The sequence below is a fragment of the Anomalospiza imberbis genome, chromosome 8, assembly GCF_031753505.1.
Source record: "Anomalospiza imberbis isolate Cuckoo-Finch-1a 21T00152 chromosome 8, ASM3175350v1, whole genome shotgun sequence".
Classification (NCBI taxonomy): Eukaryota; Metazoa; Chordata; class Aves; order Passeriformes; family Viduidae; genus Anomalospiza; species Anomalospiza imberbis.
In genome coordinates this window covers 3,717,933-3,730,329 of record NC_089688.1, presented here as the reverse complement: position 1 = coordinate 3,730,329, position 12,397 = coordinate 3,717,933, and the positions used below count along the sequence as shown (strand labels likewise).

General features: G+C 45.4%; 1 protein-coding gene across 3 annotated transcripts in view; it reads right to left on the bottom strand.

Moving 5' to 3' along the window:
• Nucleotides 1–12,397, bottom strand: part of PRKG1 (protein kinase cGMP-dependent 1) — a 376,558-nt gene that overhangs the window by 303,187 nt on the left and 60,974 nt on the right. For all 3 annotated transcript variants that reach the window (XM_068197052.1, XM_068197051.1, XM_068197050.1), the window contains exon 2: nucleotides 4,983–5,149. In XM_068197052.1, the coding sequence (XP_068053153.1) occupies nucleotides 4,983–5,106 (124 nt within the window). In that variant the 5' untranslated portion in view covers nucleotides 5,107–5,149. The remainder of the gene's footprint in view (nucleotides 1–4,982; nucleotides 5,150–12,397) is intronic.

The window sequence follows — 12,397 nt, the reverse complement described above, 5'->3', positions numbered from 1 at the left end:
TATCAGGAATATACTTGGAAAAAGCACTCAAAGCTTCCCACCATAGAGGAAGGAATTTCCCAGAGGAAGCCTAGCAAGGGCCATATTTGGGCACACAGGACGAACCACAATGTGCAGCCAGGAAAATCCCACCTGCAGGGGCTCAGCTCCATCTCTTCAGGTGTGATCCCAGAGCATGACAGTGACCCCAAGCACCCAGCACACACAGACCTCAGCCAAATCTGTGCCAGGGCCTGCCCACCCTCCCAGGGAACAATTCCTTCCCAAAATCCCATCCATCCCTGCCCTCTGGCAGTGGAAGCCATTCCCTGTGTCCTGTCCCTCCATCCTTTGTCCCAAATCCCTCTCCAGCTCTCCTGGAGCCCCTTCCTATTCCTGGAGGCATAGGAATGAGCTCTGAGGTCTCCCTGGAGCCTTTTCCAGGTGAACACCCCCAGCTCTCCCAGCAGAGCTGCTCCATCCCTCAGATCATTTACACTCCTTAAATCCAAAATCCAAACCCTGTTCTCCACAATTTGTTCATTTTAAATTATCAGTCCCACCAAGCCCTTTCCCTGTGAGAAGGAGGATCTGACCCACGAGACCCTCCAAGGGAATTAGTCCTGTTAAATCAGATCCACAAAAAGACAGGCGAGAAGGGCCACAGGGAGGTGACACAAAGACTGAACTCAGCACGGGGGTTGACTGCAGGAGCACCCAAGAGCAAAGCAGGGAACTGCCCAGGTGGGAAAAGCCAACAGGAGGGAAAAGGGAGATACTGGAAGTGAGAAGTGGCAGTGCTAACACACTGAGCATGAATCCTTTGGGCAGAGGCTGTGCAGGCACTGAGGTGATGCCTGGGGGAACTCAGCCAACATCCATGTGGCTGCTTTGCTTTGGATTCAACAGGAAAAACCCCTGAGCCTCCCAGAGGAGCATTTCACCCCATGGAAGGACTCCCATTTGTCTCTGTACTTCAAACAGCCACACAAACCTTGTTTGTGTTCCCTTATCAACCCCCAGCTCCATGTCCCGGCACATCCCACAGTTTCTAGGAACACACTGCTTCCCAAGACTCCCAGAAACCCATATTCCCATGGGAAATCAGTTAGATCCTTCCTTTGAGGGAGCTACCAAGAAGTAAGCAAGAGACAAAGTCACCTTTGAAAATAAAAGGCAAATCCCCATGACTGAAGACAAAAATAATAGGAAATTTAAAAGCAGAGGGAAAATTACTAAAACAGGGGCTGGTTCTCAAAAAGCTGCTTCTTCCCTCTCTATGCCTGTAGAAGCAGGAGCACCCAGGGGATCTTTCTTCCCTCAGGTTCTCCAGGTGTGTGCAGGGCTGCAGCCTCAGAATTCACGTGCAGCACCCACTGCCAATGCAAAGCCACGAGCCACAGAAGAGTTAATCCAAGGAATTCCCCCTTCCCCCTGTGTCACTGAATTATTTCTTCCATGCTCCATGGGAATGGCACCAACCCTAAGGGAGGACTCTTTATACCTATGACTAAAGTGTCTAAAAAAACCTAAAAAAACCTCTATTCTAAATGTTATTCTAAAAATATCCATTTATTCACAGGAGAGCCTCAAACCTGGACCTTGCCACCTGATTTCTCCCCAGGATCTTCCTGCCCTAATCCAAGCTGACAGGCTGCAGCTGTGTGCCTCAGCCAGAGGAAGCATTTGGGGTCGGAGGTGGGATATCACATTTATCCTCATCAGTGTGAGGCAGCACCCACGCACAGCTCCAGCCTGTCAACACCGCCCAGATCCGAGGTGGAGCTCTCTGAAAACACCTCTCCAGGCTGCCACATTTTTAAGTGCTTTCAGCAAAATTTTAGGAATGTTGCAAAGTCAGCAAACGCAAACCTGCAAATTGGAAAATTCTCAGAATTCACAGAATCACTGGGTTGGAAGAGACCTCCAAGATCATCGAGTCCAACCCAGCCCCAACACCTCAACTAAACCCTGGCACCCAGTGCCACATCCAGTCTGTTTTTAAACACATCCAGGGAAATGTTTAGGTTTTTTCCCCCTCAATGAAAAAAAAAAAATGGAGGTAGCAGACTCATTTATGGTTAATTTACAAGACCTTGTTTTGGCTCTAAAAACTCTCAGTTTGAAGACAATTAATCCATTGAACCCCTCTCAGAGCAGAAAAATTTCTCCCAGGAAAGGGAATATATCCAATAAATAAATTTATTTTCCTCTCACAATTGTTTTCCCTGCAGAGCTGAGAGTTCCAGTGTGGAGTAGTTTAAGGCTCTTCCCCCTTTTTCATTCCCAGGCTCACAGCCTGGAGGAATATTCCTGCTGGAGGTGGGCATAGCAGGGATGTTTAATGCTGCCAGCAATTTCAGCCCCTGATGGGTACTTGTCACAGCACAAATACATTCCTTCCCACCTTCAAAGCACAGATGTAAGGGATATTTTTTGGTGTTGCTCAAGGTTTAGGGCATCTCTTGACCCATTTGAGTTAATAAGGAAAAGTTGAGCAGTTTTCTTGCTACTTTTTGAACACAAAGGAATCAAGGGGTGTTCTCAGAGGGCTGAAGGAACAGCACAGGCAGGGTGAAGCCAGAGAAACAAAGTGTTTTGAAGAATAGGATGTGGTGGGGACAGTGCCTGAAAGCCTGAGCCAGGGGCCCTCATATCCCTAGAGGTGGAAATTTGGCCAGCAGGACACAGACTGTGGCTAAAGTCACTCCAGAACACACAAAAAAAATATTTAAAAAAGGGGAAAAAAAAGTTTATTAGACTTACTAAAAGCAAAGAAGCTCTAAATTCAGTATTCTGCTTGCTGAGAAATTTCTACTTCAGCTCCTGACTCAAAGCTCTGGTTTTTGTCACTACCAGCTCAAAGAGCAAGAGCCCAAGCAAAGAAGGGAAGAGGAATTAATGGAAGGAGGACAGCATTTATTTGATTTTTGAGAAAACACCTCTCAGTAATACTCAAAAGATGGGTCTCTCCAGTAGAGTTTTGCAAAGAACAGAGTTTTTCTTTGGGTTTATTGTGTTAATAATTGAGAGCACACAGAATGATAAACCAAAATGAGCTCTCATAACCATGGCCCAACCGATTTGATAATGTCCTCTCCCATTTCCATGACTTCATCATCACTCATTGCATTATGTCTAAACACAGACTATAAACTCTCCATAATTGGGTTTGCAAAGCATTATGCATATTTAGGGAGCTATCTAAATAATCTTAAATTAAGTTACAAAGCCAAGGGGAAGAGCCAAGTCGTGCCCTCACACACACACACGGCTGCCAGGAGAACATGGAAAACCTCAAGTCCCCAAAAAAACCCAAAATTTGGGTTTGACACATATTTGTTGCACACTCATCACCACATGGCCATCTGCTAAATAATAACCATAAATATGATAACATCTATCAGCAAAGGGTTATCTGAGTAGCAAGCAGTGCTCAATACCCCAAATCATGCTGGAAACAGTTCTGCCCCTAATTCCCCCCCAAAATCCTCTCCAGGGAGTGGGAAGGGGCTGAGCAGGAGATGAATACACCCTGATTCCAACATGTCCTGCTCTTAGGGTTTTTTTTTTTGCCAAGGGACAGCATTGAACACAACATCCCAAAAGTAGCCAGGCAGCAAAAACCCCATGAGCAAACCTCTGGTGTGGGGGGAATTTGGGAAGCCAGCACAGAACTGCACAGGGCAAATCCTCCACATTTCCACTAGGAAGAAAATACTACCCAAGGATTATTTTTAAGTAGTTTTTTTTATCATCAACAGAACAGATTCTGCACCTCAAAATAGTCTCTGTATTCAGAGGAGGACTGAAAACCTTAAACCTTTCCATGCAAACCTTAAATCTTTCCATGCAGTGCTGGGGGTGGAAACACATAATTCACAGAAAAACCATTTCAATGTGCAAAATTCAAAACTATGAAAAACCAGAGGAATTAAACCTGTGCCTTGAGAAAGGACTTAACCTTAAAAGGACAGAAGCTTCAAGTTGTTTTGGTAAACCAGTGAGGACTATTTGCAACTATACAGTATGAGGAATTTGGCAGGAAAGCTTGTTTAAAGGATGGCTTACTGCCTTGGAAAGATTTTTGTTTAAAAGAACAATTTAAGATATTAAAATATAGACGGGCAAGTGAAAAGGTGTTATCTGGCCAAAATGTTTGAGCCCACCAGATAGTTCTGGTGAGGAGCAGGAAGAATTTGATAAGCTTTTATCTATTATGGTACCAAATCACAGCAGGAAGGAAAACAGGGATATTTCCCTCAGAACTCAGGATCAGCCACTCTGGATGCACACAAGGTTTGATCCAGCTCAGTAACTCTGACAGCTGCATGCACTTCCTTAACAATAAAAAGCACACATATACACAGAATATGCTCAGTTTGACACGTGGAGAGTGAGACAACCCAGAAAGAAGAACACCAAACACAAGGAGCTAGGATTTTGGAAAGGCAGAGCATTAGCAACATCTGCCAGAAGATTTTTACAGAGCTGAATGAGAAACCCCAGCACATCCTATGACCAAGGAGATGTGCTGGAGCACAGGGGCTGCCCTTCCTTTGTGCCCAGGATGCACCAACACCATTTTCCATCCTCCCAAGGACTGCTCCTGTGGACAGCCCCATGTGCTGTACCCACATTTCCACCTGGGAGGAGGCTGTGAGCACCTTCTCCCTGTTCCACAGCCATTCCCATCTCCACACCACCCTTCCTTCTGTTAAAATCCTCACTGATCCAGCAAACCATCACCTCCAAGCACAGGAACTCTGCTTAGGGGACGTTTAGTCCAGTGCAGGGTTCACAGATTTCACCTCTTTTCTTTAGCCAGGCAGACACACAAATCTAGGCAGAATTTTCCAGGCAAAAGCAGTCCACACATTTTTTAAGCAACCATATTTAGACAACCTCTTTCTCTGAAACTGTTTTTCCCATGAAAGGTTTTGTCTCTAAGTGTTAAAAAAAAAAAAAAAAAAAGGAGTAAATAAGATCTTTCCCAACCCTACCTTCCATGACATAGACCAGGGAGCCCACATCTCCCTCCTTGATGATGCAGCTGTCCTTGCCATACTCCACGGGGTACATACAATCCACAATCTCCTGGATCTGGGACAATTCCAGGTTCTTCATGAAGTCATTGTCAAGGATCGCTTCCTTTATTAGCTCCTTGGACCTGGGGCACAAATAAATTTAAAACAAAATATCAGTATTTTCCCTAAAATTGTGCAGAGAAGTCAAAGAAAAAATTTACAGAGATGCAAACTTGCAATTATTTTTTGTAAACAAGCTTTAGATACATCCAGCATTGCAATAAAAATAGATTTTGTGGAGTTGCAAAATCCTCTTTTAGCAACAAGTTTCACATCTACAATAACACAGCTACTTGGAATATCTTCCATACACAAAACTGAAAGGAAGCACAAATAAGAAGGTAATGGATTTATTACTTGGTTTATTATATTTTCTATTAATTATACAAACTGGAGCACACCAAAGGGTGACACTACACGGATTCTCTGAGTATTTATATTATAATTACTGCAGGAGGCATTTGGCACAAAATCCCTAAATCCACTTGTGCAGGGGGACAAGTGAGAATGTTAAATCCTGCTCTAGACCCAAACTAAAGCTCCTAAAACACCTCCAGGCTGGAGAGCAGCTCCTCAGCCTGGGGGCTGGACTGCTCACAGCCAGCACTCCCTGCAGAGCCTGAGCAGCCAGGAGGGATTTAGCTGCTGGAAAGATGAATATGAAGCAAAGTTTTCAAAGACAGACACTTTAATGGGTCATGTCTTCTTGAAAAAAAAAACCAAAGTGGGACTTGGGGAGACCCAATCTGTGGGAAATAGATTTGTAGAGAATTCTCCAAGCCTGACAGAAGGCTCACACAGTGAGCATCTGTATGCAAACTTTGAGATGAGAAATGCTGACTTAGAAATGCCATGGAATAGGACAGACATTGCTGACAGAGAAATGGAACCAGCAACAAGTTTCAAAGGATAGCCTGGCAGATAAGACTGGATACTTTGGAGAAATAGAACTGTGAAAAATGTATTCTAGTGTATTATAATTATAAACACTTATAGTGTGCTACAATTAAAAAATACTTGGCTTCTGATTGGAATAACGTGAATTATGACATCTGTATTGTCTCACCTTCTCCTAAGACTGAAAACAGAGTAAAAGTTTTTTAAAACACCTCTCAGTTACCCCATCTCTAAATTCAAAAAGAGCTTAATCTGACACCCAGCCTTGGGGACACCATGGTCCTTACACAGGGTTAGAGGCAGCTCAGGGTTCCACCCACCACACTGCCAGCTCGGTGATGTTTAAGATTCTTTTTATTCCTTTGATAGTTTGGAGGTTATTTCAACACAGCTCATTCCACCAGAAGTGACTCTGATGAAGGGCAGGAGGGGACAGGACCAGGCTGCCAGGGACTAGGTGGGCTCGGGGCGCCACAAAACCATTCTTGAGAGTCAGGATCTGCCCTCACACCAATCCCTGGCTGGCAGCCCAGACCCTCCTGTCTGCAAATAAGGACCCCCAGGCAGAGCTGCACCCGGGGCATGTCCTCCTTTCAGCAAAGCTGGGGCTCTGTAAGGCTGACCAGGTGCTGCATAGCCCCATTTCCTCAAATTGCCAGACGATGCTTTCCCTGCTGTGCTTTGATTCAGCTCCTGCCTGCTCTTCTGTCAGCCACCCCAAATCTTCCTAACAACGAGCTCCTTATTGGTGTTGCCCAACTGGCCACCAAAGAAAGCCTAATTAAAGCTTTTGTGTTTATCATGTCAACCTGCATTCCAATTCCAGGCATTTATTTCATTCAAGGCTCCAAATTTATTTCATTTCTTCTTTATAGAGTCAGGATTTCAAGTGGAGCTGCTGCAAAAGTCTAAAGACCCAAAAAGACTGTGAGGAATTTCTGGCCCAAGTCAAACTTCCCTCTGGATCCTCAGCACAAAACAATGCTCTCCTTGATGGAATTGAACACAGGAAAGGATTTGAGGAGGAGTTGGGAAATTTGGTCCAAACAACAGCAAAGGAACAGGAAAACTCAGTTGGACTCAAGGAGCTTCAAGGTCTTTTTCAACCTTTATGGTTCTAGCTGGGGGAGAAGCACCAAAACAGACACATTGTGAACAAATTCAGGGAATTCAAGAGCTTAATGTATTATCAATATTATATGAATAATAATATAATATGATCTCAGATATGTAAGAGAACATCTGAACCACCTGATTCTGTCTCTGTCCTCAACACAGGAATATGAGAGCAAGCTCAGAAGCCCTCAAGTCATCCAAACCCTCTTAACCACCCCACAAAATACATCATCATGAGGGAAAACACGTTGGCTGGGCCATCAATGAAACACAGCTTCATCTCTGCCACATCTGAGCATCCTAAAATTAAATACCCACAAGGAAAGGGCTGGATAATAACTCAGTCATGCTTAAATGTGAGCAAAATAGGCTTTATTGGTAGGGATAATTGGTTAAGATGAGACTTGGACTACAAAGCCTGTGAGAAAAGCACCTCCAGCTGCCCTTAAACAGCGCTGGCTGGAGGAGCAAAACCAATTTGCAAGGCAGCTGCTTATTTATGAGAGTATTTCATAGAATCCCAGACTGCTTTGGGTTGGAAAAAACTTTAAAAATCATCTCCTTCCACCCCTGCCACCAGGCTAAACCACCCTCCATAGTTTGGGAGCCCCAAACCCTTCCAGCAGGAAATATTCCACCCATCTTTTAGAATGGAGTAAGAAAAAAAAGGCAGAGTTTGACATACTTGAAAATGAGTTGGCCCTAAAAATACAACGTCAGAGCTCCAAGCAGAGCTCCTCGATTGTTCCCTGTGAGAGAACAGTCATCACTCTTAATAATTCAGAAAAATTATTAATGCACCGTGGCTTGCCAGTCCCACACACTCACACATGCCAGGCTTTCAGCAACTTCCACATTATTTTATTATTATTATCTTTTCTTTCCCTGTAATTCACAGGTGCCATTTCAAATGAACAGGCTTTTTTCTGTTGTGTTTATTCTTATGTACAATCCCAGGTGGGACAAACCCTCCCAGACCATCAAGTCCAGCCTGTGCCCAATCTCCACCTTGCCACCAGCCCAGAAACACGAACCTCAGAGCACATGAATTAACTCCTAGTTCCCAATTATTCAAATGAAAAATTATTAAAAATTGTATAAAAATTATAAACATTATTAAACATTATACAAATAACAAATGCTTCTCCAAACCACACCACACCTTAATCATCACCATTATTTCCACACATGTGAATGCAGGAATCTACCCAGTAATACAGAATAAAAAGTATTTAAAATGGTTAAAAAAAAACCAAAAAAAATCACACTCCTGCCATGGTGAGTAAGTGCTTTAAACAAGATACAGCTGTTCCATTACCTCTTATTTTCCAAGAGTATTTCTTCTGTGCTTCCTGGTTCAGGTTTCTAATAGGAACAACGCACAAACAAAATAACCTGCAATATTTGTAAGGCAGCAGGACTGTTTCCAAATGAGCCTGTCTGAAGGAGGAGGATTTCCACGAATATTTACTTAGCAGTGGAGTGGATGTCTCTGCCTTCAGAGGGTCACTCGGAGTAGAAAGCAGTTATTGCCATCTTTCCTCTCCAGAGCAAGCAGCCTGGCACCAAGCCATCCCTGTTTTCCTGAAAGATTAATGACCAAATGTGCTGGAGACTTGATGAAGAGTTTAAAAAGAGGGCACAATCCTCTGCGATACATCCTGTCCCAAATCAGTTTAGGTCCATCATGGTAATTAATAAGGCAACAGGAGGAAGAAGCTAATTGCATTCGAATTTGCAGAAGTCATGCAAAAAGAACCTTAACAAGTTGCCTATAAATACCCTTAATGCATAAAAACCTGGTTGTGCTGTCTCTGAGGAGCAAAGCACACAGGGGGTATCCATCCCCCCCTCCCAGTGTCCATCCACACCCCTTCCAGTGCTGCTGTACTGGGGTGCTCTGCTCCCCCAGCCCGACCAGAGCCAGCCAGCAGCATCCCCAACAAGCCAAAGAAATTTAGGTTTTTTGTCCCAGCAAACAGGGGCTCTGCACAGAAGCCATGTTGAGCTGTGGAAAGCCTTATGTTAAAGGTTTGCAGTGGCCATAAAATGCTGAATTTCAAACCTTGCTATGAGCATCCACTGGCACACAGGCAGGAGATAAATAAAAATACTGGTTTGTAGCAGACGAGAAATAAAACCCCTGAGATGAATCCCCAGCAGGGTAGGGAGCTTGAGGGGGGGATTCTGCCCCTGTGACCCTGGGCTCAGGTGAGACCCCACCTGCAGAGCTGCCCCAGCCCTGGGGCCAGCACAGGAGGGACCTGGAGCTGCTGGAGAGAGCCCAGGGGAGGCACCAGGATGAGCAGAGGGATGGAGCAGCTCTGCTGGGAGGAAAGGCTGGGACAGCTGGGATTGTTCACCTGGAGAGAAGGCTCCCAGCAGAACTCGGAGCCCCTTCCAGAGCCTAAAGGGGCTCCAGGAGAGCTGGAGAGGGACTGGGGACAAGGGATGCAGGGACAGGACACAGGGAATGGCTTCCCACTGCCAGAGGGCAGGGCTGGATGGGATATTGGGAAGGAATTGTTCCTTGGTAGGGTGGGGCTGGAATGGAATTCCCTGAGAAGCTGTGGCTGCCCCTGGATCCCTGGCAGTGCCCAAGGCCAGGCTGGACAGGGCTTGGAGCAGCCTGGGACAGTGGAAGGTGTCCCTGCCATGACAGGGGTGGTGGCACTGGAGGAGCTTTGAGGTCACTTCCAGCCCAGTCCTTTCTGGGATGCTTTGCAGTGCCTACAGTAAAATACCCAACCCTGCAGCACAGCCTGTTGTTATCCCGACAGGAATTCCCATTTTCCAAGGAACACAAGAAATGCTCATCCCAGGCTCTTCCCTCAGAGCAACAAAAGCCACGTTCCCTATGCTGGGTTTGTAGCATGCACAATAAATATTAGAACACAAAGTTATTCTTCATCCCTAACGGGCTCATTTCAATGTGGAAAAGCCACTTGCTGGCTTTTAAAGGAAGGGAAGAATTTAGGAGCAGATGAAAAAACTTCTGACAGACCCCTCCAGGGATGCTTCCAGAAACCAAAGGCCTCCCACCACACCCTGTCCTGGTGCCGCCCCAGTCTGGAGTCTGCAGGAACCTGAGGGTCAAGGGGAGCTACCCAGGAATCATCCCCCAGGGAACCTGCTGCTGGCAGCAGATTAAACAGAATTGGGTCAGGAAAAATAGAAGAAATTAAGGATTCAATTTAAAGATTAGTGACACCATTCTGAATTGTAGGGTGTTCACCCACCACAGGTTTGCAGCAAAACCATTTGAAACTACCAGTAAGGAAAATGAAAAGCAATACACTGGTTGGACAGGCTGAAAGATGCCTGCAAAACAAAAAAGGTGAAGAAAAAACACACTTTGGAGTGACAAAACGAAGCAAGACCATTTCTGCAGCTGTTTCCACCTCAAAACTTTGAGCAAAACTTTTCAATATGCCAATACTAATGGGGAGAAAGAGTGTTTTTTCTGGAGTTTCCCCAGTCAGGAATTAACAAATACCACTAATAACCTAAATCTCCATATTTAGGAGGGAAACATCCACAGGAACTTGACCAAGCAGACAGAGAGTTCAAGTTTACAGAAGTAAATACACAGGGTCCTGGGAGAGGAGAACTTCTTATTTACTCATACAACAAACCCTGCTCAAAGCTACTACAAACAGTGGCACCTTTTTGAGCTGGGTCATCACTGCTGTAAAAATCCATATTATTTGTATAAATTCATGCTCAAAAGCACTACTTTTTGGGACCTTCCATATCCCTGCCCAAGGAATTAAGCTGATTTCAGAGATAAGAAGTATGGAACAAAAAAGTGCAGCCTCTGCCCCCAAATCTGAGGAGGTATACAAGAATGCAGCCAATCCCTACAACAATTGTTTAAAATCCACACCATGGAATGTTTAGAAGTGTTTACTTCTACAAAACGTGGCCATGGAAAAAGAAAAAAAAATTAGAAAACCTTTCCTTAAAAAGGGATAACACAGCCAAGGATTGTGCCTGCTCCAGCTTTCCAGAAACCATCCAGCGATCCAGCAAGAAGTGTTAGACAGATTTTTATTTTTTTTTAAGCTGTCTCCAGATGTATCTCCCTTTCCAAAGGGGGTGTCCATTCCAAGTGGCACAAAAAAGCAAAGGCTGTGAGTTTCCAGCAGGGTTGGGGAAGCTTTTTGCTCAAAGCTCACCTTTGTAGAGCTTCTAACTCTGTTTTAAGCCCTTGTGTAGGCAAGACTAAAACACACACTCAGCTCTGCTCTGGAATAGAATCCCAGAGTGGTTTGGGTTAGAAAGGACCTTAAAATCACCTCTCTCCACCCCCTTTTGGGCTGTCCCAAACACCTTCCACTGTCCCAGGCTGCTCCAAGCCCTGTCCAGCCTGGCCTTGGACGCTCCCAGGGATCCAGGGGCAGCCACAGCTTCTCTGTGCCGGGGCCTCCCCACGCTCACAGGGAAGAGTTTATTCTATCTATGGAACCTGAATTTCCCTTTTGGCACTCTGAATCCATTCCCCTTTTCCTGTCACTCCAGTTCCTGTTGCAGGGTCCCTTCAGGCCCTGGAAGGAGCTGTGAGGTCTCCACACACCCTTCTCACAGCCCCAGCTCTCCCAGCCTGGCTCCAGAGGGGAGGTGCTCCAGGTCCCTCAGCAATTTCAGGAGTCACTCCAACAGTTCTCTGTCCTCCTTACGTTGAAGTATCTGCAGAACTCATCTCCTGTGGCCTGGCCATGCATCCAGAGGTTCCAAACTGGCAGCTGAGAACCACACAGCCTTCAGTGACACCAAAATGAGCCTCATCAAGAGACAGCAGTCCAAACCCTTTCTTGGCACTCCTCCCTTCCCAAGATTGTTGTCAGCTCCTAAGTTCCCATCTAAGAACCAGAGGTAGGAAGCAGAACTTCCAGGATGATTATTTAATCCCTCAACCAGCAGCCTGAAGCCCACACCCTTTGGTAAAGCTGCTTTTGCAAGCAAAGTGAAATTCTTGGTGCCAAGGCAAGGTGGAGGGTCCTCCCTGAGGGCTTTAGGTGCCAAAGCTCCCAGAGCAGGAACAATCCCCAGCACAGGGCACTTCCTGAAGGGTGAAATGCTGGATAATGCCTTCAAATCCTAAAACCTGCAAGGGAACAAATGCATCCCTTCATAACTCACTCCAAGGAGCAGAGCAGGAGAGGAAAGCTCAGACCTTTGGGTAAGGTCTGGGGCTTGTTTGGACTCCAGTGCCATTAATAGCTGATAACTGTGCATTAGCTGTTTGTTTTGGCTCTGGATAAAGCCCACTTTGGATGTTCCTTCAAGGGAATGTTAAATATAACTCCAGAGAGCTA